Source organism: Mauremys reevesii, linkage group 1, assembly GCF_016161935.1.
Source record: "Mauremys reevesii isolate NIE-2019 linkage group 1, ASM1616193v1, whole genome shotgun sequence".
Lineage (NCBI taxonomy): Eukaryota > Metazoa > Chordata > Testudines > Geoemydidae > Mauremys > Mauremys reevesii.
Window position 1 is genome coordinate 314,203,918 of NC_052623.1, and position 18,946 is coordinate 314,222,863.

General features: G+C 37.5%; 1 protein-coding gene across 1 annotated transcript in view; it reads left to right on the top strand.

The window, feature by feature from the left end:
* Window positions 1-18,470, top strand: part of CAPZA2 (capping actin protein of muscle Z-line subunit alpha 2) — a 50,020-nt gene extending 31,550 nt beyond the window's left edge. The window contains exons 3-10 of the mRNA XM_039508644.1: window positions 1,155-1,206; window positions 2,534-2,597; window positions 3,434-3,640; window positions 5,700-5,779; window positions 10,540-10,618; window positions 12,631-12,702; window positions 15,916-15,978; window positions 17,478-18,470. Coding sequence (XP_039364578.1) covers window positions 1,155-1,206; window positions 2,534-2,597; window positions 3,434-3,640; window positions 5,700-5,779; window positions 10,540-10,618; window positions 12,631-12,702; window positions 15,916-15,978; window positions 17,478-17,618 — 758 coding nt within the window. The 3' untranslated portion in view covers window positions 17,619-18,470. The remainder of the gene's footprint in view (window positions 1-1,154; window positions 1,207-2,533; window positions 2,598-3,433; window positions 3,641-5,699; window positions 5,780-10,539; window positions 10,619-12,630; window positions 12,703-15,915; window positions 15,979-17,477) is intronic.
* The last annotated feature ends 476 nt before the right edge of the window (window positions 18,471-18,946 follow it).

The following is an 18,946-nucleotide window of genomic DNA, read 5'->3' on the forward strand; positions in this document are numbered from 1 at the left end:
AGTCCTCTAGGAGATTGGAAAAGGGGCAGGGAAAAGACAAGAAATGAAAATTAACTATGTGTACAACACTAATCACCACTGTCAAAAACTGTACTTAAAGTCTATGGCTAGGCGGCTGTACGATGACTTTTAGTAATCTTTGAACACTTGTCTGTAGACAAGTGGAGCCATTACACAGTTCTTGTAAATCTGGCACAGTTTCCTAGATTGTTGATCATGCCTCCTCTATAGTATGGCTTATATCTAGGGCCCTACCAAATTCACGGTCCATTTTGGTCAATTTCACAGTCATAGGATTTTAAAAATCATAAATTTCATAATTTCATCTATTTAAATCTGAAATTTCACTGTATTGTAATTGTAGGGGTCCTGACCCAAAAAAGGAGTTGTGGAGGAGTCACAAGGTTATTGTAGGGGGGGTTGCGGTACTGCTACCCTTACTTCTGTGCTGCTGCTGGTGGCAGCACTGCCTTCAGCGCTGGGCAGTTAGAAAGTAGCGGCTGCTGGTTGGAAGCCCAGCTCTGAAGGCAGAGCTGCCGCCGCCAGCAGTACAGAGGTAAGGATGGCATGGTTTGGTATTGCCAACCTTACTTCTGCACTGCTGCCTGCAGAGCTGTTTGCCCGGCCAACACCTGCCACTCTCTGGCCACCCAGCTCTAAAGGCAGTGCAGAAGTAAGGGTGGCAATACTGTGACCCCCTCCCCCCCCCCAAAATAACCTTGTGACCGTCCTGAAACTCCCTTTTGCATCAGGACCCCCCAAATTGAGAAATCCTAGTCTCCCCCAGTTAAATCAGTATAGTATAGGGTAAAAGTACACAAAAGACCAGATTTTGCAGGGGGAGACCAGATTTCATGGTCTGTGATTTGTTTTTCATGGCCATACATTTGGTAGGGCCCTACTTATATCTGCTTACCTACTTGCTGGGGCAGTCCATTTTAGTCATCTGTCTTGCATCCAATTACTGTGCAGTCATGATGGTGAAGTATCTATTATTTAACAGGTTTGCTACCTACTCTCTGCCCCCCATTTTCTTGGGGAATAAGTTACATTTGATACTATGTAAATTAAAATTATTTTATGGGCTAATAAAAATATTAAGTATTCTTCTAACATCTTGAAAATAGTGTTAAGACTTAAATATTTTCTTTCAGACGTTCGGTTGCTGCTTAATAACGATAATCTTCTCAGGGAAGGAGCAGCCCAGTAAGTACCACATACTACACTTAGCACCTAAACACTTTCAGTCTTTCACATTCTATTAAAGTTTTGTTACTAACAAGTGATCACAGCTATCTGACTTGTTAATTTCTGTACTTGTAACTCTGGCTGTATGTTCATCAGATCTAATAAATTAAATAGCGTTGGTCAATAATTGGATTGGAGATGTCCAAGGAAAACTCAGGAGTTACAGGAGTCATGTACATGACTGCGTAGTGCTCTGTCAATATTGAATCAGCCCTTTGAATATAGAAACCACATCAGAGCAGTTTTCTAAAGGGAGCAGTGCTCCTGCAAGTGCTGTCTCTTTGGATAAAGCATAAGTAGTCCTGTGTCTTGTGTTCACTTAAGATTCCAGAGCACTTTTTTGCAGGGGTGTTAATCTGCCTACATTTATTTGGATAACTTACATCATGCCTATCTACAAATCCCATTCCAGTTTCAGCTAGAGGTATTTTTCACTTTTTGTCATAAAAAGTTGTATAGTGTTGCAGTGGTTGGCAAAGTTATCACTACAAAGTAAATTGTTTTTGGTAAATTTGAGCCTATTTGGGACTCTTGGATGAAAGATTATGCATAAATTAAGTTCCCAAAGATGGTGGAATGGGTGGTGATGGGGGATGGAATAAGTAGACTAACTTTATTTTCCCATGCCATGGACCACATCTAGTGATCTTATACTTATCTCCATAAGTTTGGAAATTTTTACTCAAAAGGTTTCAGCTATTGCACTCTAATACCTAGCTCTATATAGCATTTTTCATCTATAGGTGTCAAAGCTGTTTAGAAAGGAGATGAGTGTGATCCCTGTTTTACAGATGGGGAAACTGAAGCATATAATGGCAAAGTGACTTGCCCAAGATCACCTAACAGGGCAGTGGTTGAATAGAACCCAGGTCTCCTGAGTCTCACTGCTCCTTTTGTTAGGCAACACCATATCTCTAAAGTGTTGGTTAACCCTGTCAAGATTTTTGAATGGTTAATATTCATGCCCTCTATGCTAAAAGCTTTCTGTATATGTAGCAACACTATATATTAAAAATGACTTCAAAAATAGATTCCACCTTAGAGGACAGAAATTTTCATTATCATTTGGAATAAATAGACTTCTTGGATTCTGCACACATCTTTTGTGTGTGTGTGTGTGTGTGTGTGCGCGCACGCATGCTTTATCGGTGTATATATCCTGGGCACTTCAGTGTACTAAACTAATACACTATTCTGTAAAATGTCTTTACTGTGCTATGGTATAGAAATTTATTGCAAAACGGGTGGTCTAGTAAACTTGATACACATTTTTTTTTTCTTTTAGTGCATTTGCACAATACAATCTGGATCAGTTTACTCCAGTGAAAATTGAAGGTTATGATGAACAGGTATGGATACAATGAAATATTAACTCATAACAGGTTTCTTAAAGTTTAAGGAGCACGCTGTGATATTAGAACTTTTGCCTTTATTTTCTTGCAAAAATATGCATTGGCTAATAGTCTAAGTTAATAACCTGTTAATAATGTAAACCATAAAGAGCTACAATATAAGCAGTGTGGTGACACATGGCCTCTAATCCTGTAAGATGCAGAGTAAAGGCACGTAAACAATCTTAACTCTGCCCTATAGTTATATCATGAACAAAAAAAATCCCTATCTTTTAAAAATCAGATTAATCTAATATAGGATTTGAAATACTATTATTCACTAGTTCCATGGACATTGTAAGACCTCCATTTTAATGTATGAATTCTGCATTTGATACAGTGAGGGGTAGGGTGACGAGATGTGTCCCGATTTTATAGAGGCAGTCCTGATTTTTGGGTCTTTTTCTTATATAGGCTCGTATTACCCTTGCACCCCCGTCCCCATTTTTCACATTTGCTGTCTGGTCACCCTAATGAGGGGTGAACTAGATGAGAACTCAAGGTTTGCTGCTGTTTAATATGTTATATCCCCCCTCTTTGTTGTTGCTGTGCATGAACTTAGTTCACATCTTAAGTTTTAAAGCATGAGATTTGGATGAGCCTCACTTTAGCACAATTTAGTCTTTTTCCTTTATTCAATAGGGTTACACAGTACTGAATGATGTAATATCAAGACCAAACTCTGTGTGTGTGTGTGTGTGTGTGTGTGTGTGTGTGTGTGTGTGTGTGTGCGCGCGCGTGAAAAATATATAAATAAAATAAAAGTAGGTTACAACTACAACTTTGTAATGCAGGTATTGATAACAGAACACGGTGATTTGGGCAATGGAAAATTTTTGGATCCAAAAAACAAGATAGCTTTTAAATTTGATCACTTAAGAAAGGAGGCTACTGATCCTAGGCCCCATGAAGCTGAAAATGCGGTTGAGTCCTGGAGAAATTCAGTAGAGACTGCAATGAGAGCCTATGTGAAAGAACACTACCCAAGTGGTGTCTGCACAGTAAGTACTAGACAGCTGATTGAAGCCTCCCTTGACTGCTTATATTTTTGTCTGCAGAGAATATCGGTACCTGAAATACAAGATACTGTAAACATGAAGTAAAGTCTAGTATAGACATTCCCTTAAAGTCATAGGTGGGAATGTCTTCGGTTTTAGTGTTCTCATTACCCACCCCTCTGCACATCCTACTATCATGTCTTTTCTCTCTCTCCTTGTCCCCAACAACATGCTCCTGAAACTTCTGGAGCATTGTGCAGCATCGGCTACTCACTAGCCTCTTGAGACTCAGTGGTATCTCTTGTATTGCTCCAAGGTCAAAATGTGAGACCGTAGAGCAGTCCCAAATCCTGTTCTGCTTGTGACAGCAGAGATATCTGACTGGCTAACATTTGATAATGTTATTGATTGATTATATTTGTTTTTCTAAATCATATTAACATTATTACTTGAATTGTTAAGAACATTTTAAGCATTGTTCATGAAGACAAAGCCTCTGCCTTGAGGAGCTATTTGAAATCTAGTTGTCTGAATTTTGCATGGTGACTTATTTTTACCCTTATTTACACCTACAATTAAACGCTTAATCTCAACTGGAAGAAAAGGTCACTTTGAAATCATAGCTAAGTATAATTTGGATGTGCAGTCTTGCAGGAGTTGGGGAACATGGAGAGAACACTTCAGCACCAGTGAGTCTCTTTATAAAATGTAGGTAGTTCTGCAGCAACGGTTCCTTCTCTTCTTCAGTTCTACATCTGTAAGGTTCCAAACCTGAAGGAACTAGACTCTGAAGTACCATAAATTTTAGCGAACATTGATTTGCTATATCGTCTCTAGAGAATGTGTTATTGGTAAGAAAACACAGAGAATATGGGAGTGAGTAAACAGGGACTGAAGTTTCACTGTGACTAAGTGAACTCTGAGTGGAGTTAGAGATAAGGGAAAGAAACAAGGTTTGTAAGCTCAAAAGCTTGTGTCTCTCACCAACAGAAATTGGTCCAATAGAAGATTTTAGAAAGACAAGGTGGATGAGGTAATATCTTCTTTGGATCAACTTCTGTCGGTGAGAGAGACAAGCTTTAAAGCTCACCCATCTTTTGTCTCGTATCCTGGGACCAACATGGCTACAACACTGATGCAAACAATAAGGGAAAGGCTCAGTTTGGAAGTGCAGTTGCTACAAACCTGCTGGGGATAGGCCAAGTTACTACGGCTGCAGTCATCTGTCTGTAAGAAAAATGAAGAGGCGTTCACTCCTTTTATTGTAAGGTTTTATGTTTAATTTTTAATGCCTCTTGTAGACTGGTGTGAACAAATCTTGTCTTTGGTGTGTTGCTTTAAGAATACATGAAGTATACTCATGGCCTTTTTTCAGATACTTTGGAGACACAAAAATACAAAGTCTTGGGTATAGCATGGCAAGATAAAGGGAGAGAAAGCACATTTCCTTAGATTATTAGATTTTTTTTTTTTGGTACTATTATTTGTAGAGGACAAAACACTGAGGCATAGACATACTGAAACAAATATATGCCTTGCTGTTGTACATTTGGTGTCTAACTGCTCTGTTTTCCTCTCACCTAGTAAAAAGTTTAAAATATCCAGTTAGACGAAGAATAATCTGAAACCCAGTCATTGTTTCACTGTTTTTGAAGACTCTCATATGACCACTCATAGTTACATGGTTAAAATCCCTAGTTGCTGAGACATACCTAGTTTATTGCTAATCTGAAAGTTTTATGTACTGCAGCATCTAAATTTTAGTTTGACCAGGTCTAATGATACTCCAAATACTGTGTCCTTAAATTTTCCTCCTTTGTGAATCATACAAGCACTCAAGGCATGGTTTAAAGCTAATTTATTGGCTGCTTTTGTTTATGCATAGAAATAATGGAAAGTGGTTATAAAAATAAAATTCTGTAGTGCAATGTCACTGAATTATAGTACAATACAAGAGCTAAGTATCTTTTTTTTTAAATCTGTCTTGCACAAGGTACTTATAATTTGGTTAAGGAATTCATTCAAAACTTGGCATGACTTTACTCTTTCATTTGCAATTAAGGTGTATGGTAAAACAATTGATGGACAGCAAACCATTATTGCATGCATAGAGAGCCATCAGTTCCAAGCAAAAAATTTTTGGTAAGTTCTTAAGTGATCCTGTATTTGTTATATTTCACTATATTTAAGTAACTCTGTCTATCACAATCATATCCACTCATCTTCAGTATAGGATATTGCTCCCCTTTTGATGGGAAGAAGTTCCAGATCTGTTGTATGTGACTTTGAAGCTTCTATAAGGAGCTATACAAAAAGCTTTGCTTCTAAAAGAAGCAAAATGGCAGGCTATCGATCTGTTATTTTGCAGAGCATTTGGGAAATTCCCACCCATGCTTTTGTCTTGGCTTTCCAGTGATTTTCTTACTTGCATTTTTTCTTCCTTGACAATTGTTTCAGCCATTTATTTTTAGCTTTAAAATGCCGTCCTTTTCTCTTAACTGTAAGATGTCAACAAAGAAAAGCAAATTGAGGACCAGGAAATGTACAGCTATTTTCCACTGGCAGAGGAAGAAGTGTCAAAGGAGACTGTTTGACTCTTTCTCCTAGCCAGTCCCAGAAGTAGTCCTTTCACAGATGTAGGAGTATTCTAGGTTCACTCAGGCAACCAGTGGGGATTGGAAGCCCACTGTAGGATGTGGACTCATTAGTTTCTACCCACTTGGCACTTTTCCTTTAAACTATCAATACCTAAGGCCTCAGTTACCTTAGAGGTACTAATGGTTCCTTTTTGTCAGAAGGGAGATGAGCAGGATTCTTTCAGTAGTAATATTTAGCCTCTACTTCACCCAACAGCTCCTTGGTCATGAGTCATTCACCACCAATTCCTCACAAGGCAAAAGGAAGAATAATCAGTGAACCTGATCAGTGATCAAAATACACCCTCCCCCGCCCCCCTCCAACCCCCAGAGTCCAGCCTTATGCTACAAGGCAAAACACAATTCTGTTCACCCCTCTGCCCCCCAATGAGTTTTGTTCAGAAAAAAGTGGGAAATTGGGAGGGGAGGGGAGCAAGACAAGCCATGACTTCTAGAAATATGTATCCAAGCTTCTTGAGAGAGTTCTTTCTAGCAGTAACACACAGAGGGTTTTTTAGAAATAAGGAGAAATGCCTTGTTAGGGCTTTTTCTTCATGAGTCCTCTTGGCCAGATCGGTCTCTATCCTAGAGCAACATGTGTCAAAAGGACAAGCTGTGGTGGCTAAGAAACTTCACCAGAAACTTTTCAAATTCTCCAGCTCTTAAAACTTCCCAGGAATTTGTTGCTCCAGGTAAAGGGAAATCCAGCTCCCGCCCCAACATCTCCTCCCTGTAAAATAAAGGAGCCATACAAAAACTGAAAAATCCATTAGTTTCAACTTCTCCAAAAGAGCACACCAACTGAGAAAGAGAAGCGTATGTGTCAGAAACTCAAGCAAAACACTTGATGATGCAAAATGTCATCAGTTAATATTTAATTTTCACAGTAGAAAAGATTTAAGAGAGAAACTCATAACAGATATTTTCTCATCAGTGTCAGAGGCTTTTTAATTCTTATGTACAACTTCCTGGACGTTTTCCCATCAGAGTAGCACACTTGTTGCTTTAGATATAGGTGCTCAAGCTCAATGACTAAATCTTAGAGGGCCTAACATCTGAGAGCCAGGGAATTTCCAACCTCTGTCATGCTATGAAGATGAGACCCAAGAGTGGAATCTTGTATAATGTCCTCAAAAAAGCAGAATTAAAAATGAGTAACTTTTCCTTATGTGGCTTTATAGTTCTTTTCTATATATAAAATACACACAATATATTGTCTCCACGTGTGTGTTCCCTCCTGTTAATTTCTTTACTCTTCAGGATGAAGTCCCATAGTGAGGATTTGTGGATGTGACTAGCAAAGAATGGAAAATGCTATCATTTTAACAAATTTTCTCTGATTAGTCACATGCACTAGACCTTTACTCACCAGATTTTGGCAAACAGTAAACTTTTGTGTAAGTTGGAATTTGTTGGATAGATAAACTTTTACAGAGCAAAAAGGAGAAATATTTAATCTGGTTAATAACTAAAATCAAATCACTCACAATTGTGTGAAGACTGTTTTGCAACATTGGAAGTGAACTGCTGGATAGCTTCAGAAGGAGTACGGTCTGAGTTGCATGCAGTGGTCTGCTATTATTGTTAAGGAAGAGAGTGCTCCATAGTTGGTGGATGTAATTGTTAGAGAACACTATTTCTCTCTCTTGTGCTATGCCCTCTTTGGTAATACGATATCCATGCACATCTTTCCATTCCCATCTACAAAGAGAGGTCATGCGTCATTAGTTCAGGAAGCCAACATTGGATATGCATAATTATTCTATTATGCATCTGTATCAGCCAGTGAGATTATTTGGTATTAGCCAATATAATGCTTTGCAGTCTGTTCACTTAACCAGCACAGCTGATAAAATGTAAAATGGCAATGCTTTTGATGTTCTGACTTACGCTGACTAGCTTATAAATGTGAATTAATTTGATATTAATGTATCTTTGGTTAGAATATATCGACATAATATTGATTTTTAGTCCAAAAATACAAGTAACTTTTAGATTCCAAATGGCTGAGTTTTCTCTTAAAAGGAGAAATGGATACACAATACAAACAAAATTGACAAGGCTCACTAAGCTGCCCAGAACTCAGGCTACTGAGAAGCTGGGAGTCTGGAAGCCCTGATAGCTATATGGTTTGCACTGGGGCTTCAAGGGCTGCTGTGCTTCCTGCTGTAGATCAGGGAAACTAGAGTTTCCCAGAGCCTGAGTTACCAGGCTCTCCCAGCTGCACAGCAGCCAAGCTGGCAGAAAAACAGACAGATCTGCCTAGTCGAAGAGCCAGTGAAATTGACATATTCCTGTGAAATGCAATATGACTTTTATCAATGGAAATTTTCCAATGGAAAGTTCTGTTGGAAAACAGCTGACAGCTAGTAAATAAAATAGATAAATTAGTAAAGAGACATTGCATAAAATAATTTTAAAAAGCAGTTGAAAGCCTTTTGGTATGTGTGCAACAAGCTTCTAGCAATCCTTGGTTCAGCAATGATTACTCACTGTAATGGTTATGACTTTAATTATGATAAGGACTTTACGAACCATTTAAATGACTTATTTTTCACTAAAATGTAGGCTCTGCTGGAGTGAAACATTGCAATTATTTAACGACCTGCAGTATACTAGTTACCATCCTGTAACTGTTCAGGAAGTGAAGAATATGTTCTTCACACTGAAACAAGAAGAATCTTAGGTATGCAGAATGTAGTAACACAAGTTAGAGTTTAGTTAGGGCACTGTGGCTAACATCTGTTTATAAAGGATTTTTTGGCACTTCTTGTAGCTGCAAGATGGTAGGATCTCAGTGTTATGGCACTTGTAGCATTACAGTGCCATCTAGCAGCCTAGCTGGGAAACTAGTGACTCAAGAAACACTGAACCAACAGCTTCTGCAGAACCTTACGCTCTCTACCCCACCCAAAGATAGCTAAGTACTTATAAAGTACTTATAAGTACTTGCTTGGACTTTGAGTTCTGAAATTATAGCCTAAGGTGTAATGGATTTAGGCATTAACTTGTCACCTGAAATATATTCAGTGGAGCATTTCTACATCAATCTGTGTGGATTAATTATTTGGTAATCTTAAACTGCTTTTTTGTCTCAGTATTGTTACCTTCTGAAAGGGAATAAAATCTGTAGCTAATCTTCTTGTGGAAAGTGAGCTTATGCTGTACCCAAACTGTTTCTTTCTTAAATACATACATGGAATAGAAATTGAGACAGCCCAGAAGCTGTCTCAATATAGCTTTTTTTTTTTTCCTGACAGAATGATCCACTAACCCAGGGGTAGGCAACCTATGGCACACGTGCCAAAGGTGGCACGCGAGCTGATTTTCAGTGGCACTCTCACTGCCTGCGTCCTGGCCACTGTTCTGGGGGGCTCTGCCTTTTAATTTCATTTTAAATGAAGCTTCTTAAACATTTAAAAAACCTTATTTACTTTACATACAACAATAGTTTAGTGTTATATTATAGACGTATAGAAAGAGACCTTCTAAAAACATTAAAATGTATTACTGGTACGCAAAACCTTTAATTAGAGTGAATAAATGAAGACTCGGCACACCACTTCTGAAAGGTTGCTGACCCCTGCACTAACCTTTTCAGATGTGTATGCCTTGCAGGGAGGCAAAGTTTGAAATGTAGCCTACTGTATTTCAGACATGTGGAAAGATACAATCTCCCCTTGAGTGGTTTGGGAAAACTATTACATTCCTTTCTAATGGAAGGAATGCCCACAGTTCTGGAGCTTTATGTTTGTGTCAGAGCAGTCCAAAGCCTTAGCTACAGTTAATATTGTAGTGATTCATAGGTATTTTGGTATTTTTTAAATAAAAATGCAAAGATTCTAAATCTAGTGGGCTGCAAAAAAGTGACTGTTGCTGGAAATCATCCAGTGAGTCTTCCTTTGTTCTAAACAGTACTCAGCTACACGTGCCCAATTGGCAAGTAATTAATAATGAGGAACATTTTTAGAGACAAAGAAAATGTTCCTGTTAGAATGTCTGTATGAATAAATAATCTTGCTCCGTATCCAAAAGCAGCAGTAAGTGTTCCCACAGAGTCCCCATTTTTCCCAAATGTTTGTGTCTTAAAACCATGAGTGATTTTCTTTTATAAGAATATTGTGTTCTTCCCATACTACCCCCTTAACGATCTCAAATTATAAACTAAGTTTGGCACTAGTAGAGTAACACTAAGTGTTTGAAATTCAACATTTTATTCAAATTATTTTCCCTGCCTTATTTATACCTGCTGTTTTTATTTTTAAGGAATGGCCGTTGGAGGTCAGAATGGAAGTTTGCAATCACCCCTTCAACCACTCAGGTGGCTGGCATCTTGAAAATTCAGGTAGGCTTATCATAAATTGTATACTTCCGTGTTTAGAAGGTCTCTAGTTTTTTTCAACTGGGGGAATCTCATGGCGTTATAGTAATAATAATAATTGTGGTGCAAGAAAAAATGGAATAGATACACATTTCATTAATCATTCTGCAGTATTTTAAAATAAACTGGCATTAATTCTATGTATAAATATTCATATATATTATATTGTAAAAATGGATGATGGAGGGCTTCGGAGACTCATCCCATTTTGTGTGTTGTGGAGCAGGGGGTTGGTTTTTTTTTTTGTTTGTTTTTGTTTTTTTTCCCTCTCGCCTCCTGTATCAAAAGGGTTGGTGTCTGGTCAAAGAAGGCTGAACGCAGCTTTAGGCTAGGATGAGAAGAATATGCTCCTTGTTCCAGGAGGTGTATGCTGCTTCTACAATGCAAATGGAAACACTTTCTAAAAAAGGATTAAGAATCAGTGTTTACATTGTCAAAAAAGTCAAACATTTCCTTGAATACCCTACCAGACTCATTACAAGAGCAGCCAAATTAATGAATACACATATACATTAGAAATCACTAACGTACCTCCTCACCAGTCCCTATTGGAAGGCAGAAAGTCAGCTTTTCCTAAAAGAGCGATTGTTGGAGCCTCTACTTGAGGAATCTACTTGATGCTAATATAGTTGCCTGTGTTTTATGATTTGTTGTGCATCATGGGCAGAGTCTGTCTCTTTTGCAAGAAATGTTTCTTCAACTATATCAAATTCTCATTTTCTGATCATGAATGGTGGCACCTTTTTCATCTCTTTAGAGGGGTAACTTCTCTATAAATTCAACTGAATGAATGGTGTATGTTCTGTTTACCAGTTGTGGCAAAAATATGTCCCCTTACCCTTAAAAAAAAATTATCCTTGTTTCATTTTGGAAACAGCATTTATATTTATACAGTGCCATTGATGTACCTCTGTGAAAGTCATTAAAAAGGTAATCATGGATAGGCATATCCCACAGCTTATTAGGCACAATTTACAGTTCAGTTCCCCCCCCCTTTTTTTTTAAATCAATGATCTCTAGGGCCACAAAAACCTAAAAAAAACCCCTAATTTTCTGTGTCAAGGTTCAGTTTCAAGACCTGTCTTTCAGTTTCAGTTGCAATTGCATGTACATCATTTCCTTTTGATTCTGTCAGTAAAGGCCAAAATCCTCTTCTCTTTAGTATTTTCCAAAGATTCCAGTTTAAATTGTAAAGATATCCATTACTCTTCAATACCATGTCATTGATTGTGAATAACCTTACATCTAAGTGCTCAAGGTGTACCTCTTTAATTTCCTATTGGTGTTTAAATCCCCCACATGGAAACCAGTGATCAGCATTATAATCCTACATTTTCAATGTCTTTAAATCGCTCCAGTTTTTAACTCATTGACTTTATCAAGATTAGTTTTAATACCTTTAAAGAATCTAAGACTAAGATTGGTAGGACTGTAAATTGAGGGCAGAGGAGGAGTACAGTAAACCTTTTTGAGGAGAGACCAAGAGTTTCCAAACTTATTCTGCTGTGTCTACTAGTTAGGTTACTAACATTATTGTGCCGGAGAGAATTCTTTTTAGAAAGATCACCTGGGCTTGCTTAATATAAGATGTCACACTGCCTCCAGCAAACAGTCTGGGTGAGCAAGGAGGGCAGCAACACACTGCAGCCTGAAGCTTTGCCAAAACTCTCCTTGAACAAAGTCAATCCTCATTACTTGAGTAGCTTCCAATAAGTTTCCTAAAGAACAACACCTTTCTGCTAGCTTGGATAAAATGAACTGTTAATTGCAAAATAAATTTCCTGGACATGAAAAGTGCTACTCTGAGCACATACATGCTGAGCACTTCAAGTATAACTCTGCATTTCAGTGGAAATGCACCTCCAACAGATCTCTCTCTCTTCCCCCAGAAAAGTGTGTTTAATGTTGGCATTTTACCACCATGCTAATTCAGTAGCTGTAGTACTGATAATATTTATTGTCTTACTTTTGCATAGGTTCACTATTATGAAGATGGTAATGTTCAGCTAGTGAGCCATAAAGACATACAAGATTCATTAACAGTGTCTGTAAGTTATCTTTTTACAAGATCTCATTATATGTTGAAGTGACACATTTTTGGTGTAGGTTTTGGATGTGTTTAATATGACAGTGTTAAGACTTTTGATGCTCAGCATGAGTTCTGCCTTGGTATTCTACAGAACAATGCCGGTTAGACATTCTGACATAAGATCCTTTCACTATTTAGAAATAGGTGAATAAAATTGTACATGCAAGTAGATAGCTAATATTTTTACATTGCATGTATCAATGTCTGGTGTCTTCTCTTAAATCCTCCAGAATACTATAATCTGAATTTGCTGCATGACTTTTTTTTTTTGCTTGTGACTTTTTTAAAGAAACAAGACAGATTAATTTTAGTTGTGAGGTTATAGTTATCTTGAACTGTCTGCACTTACTTATTATTTATCGGCACTTACTCTAACTCTTCTTAAACTGTTAATTGTAGGTGCCGTGCGGCTTATGGAATTAGATTTTGAATGTGCAATGAGTTTGGTCTGAAGTAGTACCCGCTGAACACTCTCTCCTTCCCCTCCCAATTATTGGCACACAATTGGCAGCATTTGCTTAGGAGAAGATGAGGGCTCTAAAAATAGCAGTGTGTTAGGGGAGAACTCCATAACTGGCGTTAGCTTGAACTGGTATAGCCTATTTGTAACCAGTGATGTCAGACCTTTGCTTTCATGGACATTTAAATCCATTTCGGGGGTGGAGACAAAACTTCAGATAGTCTGCAGTTCAGAGGCTCCACGCCTGCTAGATACAGGCCTTGTTTCTTCTTAGCTGTCCCTTTTTGATAGAGGTGGTTATGGTGCATTAGGGAGGAAATGCCTAAAAACCCTGTGTGTGGAAACAACAGTTGCATCCTAAGGCTTTTTCTCTGTAGGGACTGGTGCTGTCTGAGTGCAGCATGAACTAATAATTGCTCTTAATAATAAAATACCATGACTGGTATGCTGGTAGAAGGCATGAGGAAGTGAATAAACATTTATATTTTCTGCTTGGAGTGTCCATTAATAAACTTGTCAATGACATTAAATTAGCAGAAGGGAATGGAAAAAGTACAATTTGAAAGCATCTCAGATGGTCATGAGATGCTGATGAAGAACTGGGCCAAACTGGATTTAACAAAGAACGTTGTGAATTAAAATAAATGTATATTAAAAAAATAATAAAGCAAGGCTCACTGGCTTTCCTATCATAACAGCATACAGAGTGGGGAAGGGTGGTGCTAAATGATAACATTTCAGAAGTTGTAGGCATGGAAATTACTTCTGAGTCATAAGTAAAGGGACCAAAGTCCTTGCTCATGCTCTTTTCAGCTGACAGTTGCTTCAGTAGAGACTGAGGGGACAGTTCCAACAGTGGGTCCTCTCCTGCTGTATCAGTCAGGTACTGAAGGACCAATCAGGACCAAGAGATTTGGTGCTGAGCACTTCCTCAGACAGCCTTCCTTTCTTCTTAGCAGGGAGAACGGCAACAAGTATCTCCTGTTCAGGTGTCTTCTATGCCTTGTATGCCTGAAGTCTAAATAAGACAACACAGGCAAAGACCTCTGTCCTCTTGGGGAGAGCAGGAAAAGTGCCTTAGCTGTCGAGCCCTCTCCTCTTCTCCACCATGTGGCTGAGCAGCAGCTTCCTAACAGCAACAGCAGGCCTGAAATGAATAATTTCAGAGCTCCCTTGCTGAAGACAGATATGAATAAGTATGCCAGGTCAGTAGGGGATTCCTTCAGTGTCTCTCAGACCTCCCAACACATGGGCTTTTTTTTCAGGAAGCTGAGCAGAAGCTGTTAATCCAGGAAATACTGCCTAACTCAATAGAAGCAGCAAAGAGTCCTGTGGCACCTTTATAGACTAACAGACGTTTTGGAGCATGAGCTTTTGTGGGTGAATACCCACTTCGTCGGATGCATGTATTCACCCACGAAAGCTCATGCTCCAAAACTTCTGTTAGTCTATAAGGTGCCACAGGACTCTTTGCTGCTTCTACAGATCCAGACTAACATGGCTACCCCTCTGATACTTAACTCAATAGAGCATATGAGCATCTCTTCCTTGCCTCTTTGCAGGATTCAGGCCTCTTCTTTTTTTTCCTTAAGTGGGCACCACCTCCACTGGTCTCCCACTCTTCTTCTTCTGTAATTGTCAGGAACCTTTTTACAGACCGACTGCTGAAGACAACTCCTCCCATCTCTCTGTGGAAGCAGCTCCTCTTGCAGATCTGGAGACTGTCACCTCTAGGCATATCCCTCAAGGAGTTAGCGTAATTTATCTCCCATAAGATCAAGTTCTGACTGCAGACTCCCTGGTAGAAGAAAAGAAGAGAGGACTACCCATTCTTTTAGGATGGGACTCTTGGCCAAGGCGCTCTGCCAGTCTATTTAAAAATGTTGGAATTACGATGTGCTGCTCCTTATGCATCCTTATCTCCAAGTCTCCTCAAAATGTGCAAGCTAGATCCCCAAGTTCCAGTATTCCTTATATCTCAGCTCAGCAGTACCCTCTTGCTTGAAACCCTCTTGGAGCTCTGATTGTTCATATTCTTAAGGTTGCCCTGTGTAAAGATTAAACATTTTAACACCATTGTTTTACAATATTTTTAGAGACTTTTTTTTCTTCTATTGAATAATCAAATATAATGTTATTGTACGCATCTCTCCTGGTTTCTCTGGTCTTGTCGGTTTGACAAATTTAATAATTTTGATAAAAGTAACTGGAGAAGGACTCAATAGGATTTGCTTATTTTGGTATGTACTATTCTTAGCTGGTATAAATGGTTTTATATTCACTTGCCCCCAGGTATTTAATAGCCTTGGCTTCCATAAATGGTTCTATAGTGACTTGCCCACAAGTAACTAGGCAGTGATTCTGCTGCACATTTTCTTAAGATTCACTTGTTTTTCCTCTTTGTAGTAATGAGCTTAGTTTAGACTATATTTAGAGAAATGCAGCACCAAAGCATAATTCAGGCATTCAAAATATAGTACCAAAGAAAAAATGGAGCTACTCCGGTGTTAGGAAGCAGAACGTTTTTCAAATTGAGTCTTGAACTGAATAGCACTTGTTATGTGAGCCCAATTAATCTATTATAGACTGTCTGGCTAATGAAGGCTACTTTAAGCATCTTATTATTGCAGGAGAAGTATAATTCATTGACAGCCTTTTTAGAGTTGTAACATTTTAGTTACTTAATTTGAAAACAAATCCTTTCTTTCCTAGAACGAAGCCCAAACAGCAAAGGAATTTATAAAAATTGTAGAGGCTGCAGAAAATGAGTATCAGGTATGACTTCTGAAACATCCAAAATATATTACTCGTATGTAAAACCATACTTAATTTTGCCTAATATTGTGTTCACTTAGACTGAGCCCCAAAACTCATGTAATATTACTGAAGTAGGAAAACTGGCTTTTGTAAGTGAATGCTGTTTTGGAATTTCATTTCAATTTTAAGGATTATTGCTATAATACTGTTCATTTTATAACTTTAAGAAACAGAGTCAAGACAATCCAATTGTGCTGATAACTTTTAGTTCTGCACTCTAGCTGCCTCTGTTACCCTCATTTCCCGCCCCATTCTTTCTGATTGTTCCGCCTACTTGTGTCTTAAATTAGACTGAGCTTTTTGAGGGCAGATTTTTTTGTCAGTACAGTACAGCATGATAGGACCCTGATTTTCACTAGGGTTTCTAGGCACAAGTATAATGCACATTATTTCATTTCAGGAGTGCACAACCTCTTATGAAAGGCCAGTCCACAGTTAAATATTCTGACTGGATGCACACATCTTGATATGTAGATAATATTTCACCAGAGCAAAAAGTTCACATTTTGGTGGAAATTTCCATCCAAGTGAATCAAGACCTCACTTTATTTGGGTGGTTTTCTAGCAGCTTTGGTAGATGTATGAATAAGACAAGTATTTCAAATGCATGAGGTTTATAGAGTTTGCAAAATATAACTGTTCTAGGAGTCTGAAAATTCGAGTTCCATGTTCATTAAACTTTTGATATAAAGGATCACTTTCAGGCAGGAAATTATATCCCACTTATGTTAATTTGCTAAAAAGCACTGTACACTTTAAATTCATATGACTAAAAGTGTTACTTGTTGTAGAGCTTACACATATTTAGGCTTGGAAGGATTGGATTTTTATCATTAAGCATTGATTTCACAAACAAATATTTCCATCAATAATTGAAATTTACTGCTAGGCAAAGGAAGAATAGTGCTTGAGAATTTGAATTTGATTTAAAGATATTTACTTAGTATTTTTTTGATGTGATATAAGCAATTTGTTTTTAACAGTTATAAAGCTTTAATTTTTTGAAACTCAACATTTGCTGTCATTAATTTCCTGCAACTGAAAATTTAAATCAACTTTCAAAAAATGCTTTAAAATATACATTGATATGATCAGTTTGAATTTTTTAAATTCTGACAACCCTAAATGTACTGTATGTGCAAACTGATCACCCTCATAGGAAAAAATAGTGAAAGGTTATGGTCTATGGTAATACTGTTAGCTCTCAAACCCTATATTTAACTTTCTAAACCAAGACCGAGTTTTTGGGCTCCCATTTGACAGCTCACTGTAAACAAGTGCGATCTTAATTTTTTTTAGACTGCATAATTTTAGTAAGACTTAAAAACAGGAGACAACAGGTTACACATTATCCTGTGATTATTTGAATTATCTGTATATGTATGCCACTGTTTCAGTTTTCTTTTTTCCAGTGTAGTTTGTTTTGAATAATTCTAACTCCTTGCTTTGTTTAACAGACTGCTATCAGTGAGAATTATCAAACTATGTCAGACACTACTTTCAAGGCCTTACGTCGACAATTGCCAGTTACCCGCACTAAGATTGACTGGAACAAGATCCTTAGCTACAAGATTGGAAAAGAGATGCAGAATGCTTAAGACAAACCATGCATGACTGGATAATTTTAGTGTTCTTGTATACAAATAAAAATTATTACAAAAGTATTTGGAACTGTTGTCACCCAGTCAGCATGGGCTTTTGCCATTGAAAAATCACTGTAAGTAGTCTGGTTAGAGCACAAAGCTTAACTAATCAACCTTTTTTTTTTTTCCCCCTCCCCAGTTTGTTTCCTTTTTCTCAGAGGGGTTGCAAAATCAATATAGCTGAAAACTTTCCTCTAGAGTTTCTGTTGTACCTTTACATTTTTTATAATGAAAAGACCATGCCTTTAGATTTCAATTGAAAATTAAGAACGGTTTGAAAAATATTTTTGCATACAGTAACTGTCTTGCTTTCATATGAACTGAGCAACTTCTGAAATTTGCTGGATTCCTTGAGTTCAGTAGTGTACATTTCTAGTTCAAGGCTCATGATAGATTTAGCCATATAAGCTGCTGTAGAAATCATTTAGCCCTTCATTGGATGTAAGACTGGGGAAAGCATTTTCTATTTTGAGTATGTTAAAACCTTTCAAAATACTTATTCAGCTGGCTCAGTGTTAACTAAACTTTTTTAAACAAGGCCAAGGTCTTATGCTGTTTTAAGATTTTGAAATTAAATAAAGTACTTATTTCAGAAATGCATTTAATGCTTTATTCCTGACAGTTACTTAAATGAGTTCAGATTCCATCTGCCCGAGTTATTTCTTATCCTACATCCACAAATGTAATATAACAAGGCATATTGTAATATATAATTCTGTACTCATGACTATGTCTCAATTTATTTTTTTTCTTGGATTGAAATGTACTAAAATTCAATGTGACATTAAAATGCAGATTTTCTATTTATTTGAGTAGCACATCAATTACTGATTGATCCTGTTGTGTGGTGTTTTTAAAAAAATGAATACTGCTTAAAACTGATATTTTTACTTTGAAACTTGTGGTCGCTTACTTGTTGTGATTAGAAATGCTGTGTACATATATGGTTTGCTGCAATAGCACATTTCTCCATCTCCCCATTTGTAAGATGCATGATCATAATATTACTCTCTACTAAGGACTGCTTGAAGTTCTTAGCTTACAGTAATTTACTGTTGGCTGTAGGGAATAGAAGAGATTTAGGTGTCTGTGAAGACCAAAACGAATCTCAATCTGCTAGATAGGAATCCTTTCCTTTGTGCTGCAATTTTCTTGGGATTGAAATGGTTTTTTAGGTTAAAAAAAGAAACCCTGCAAAGAACAATGTATTCAGTCAAACATTTCAACAGTTTGAAATACATAGGGTTTCATTTTAAAAACCTGCATAAAAATAATCTTGTTCT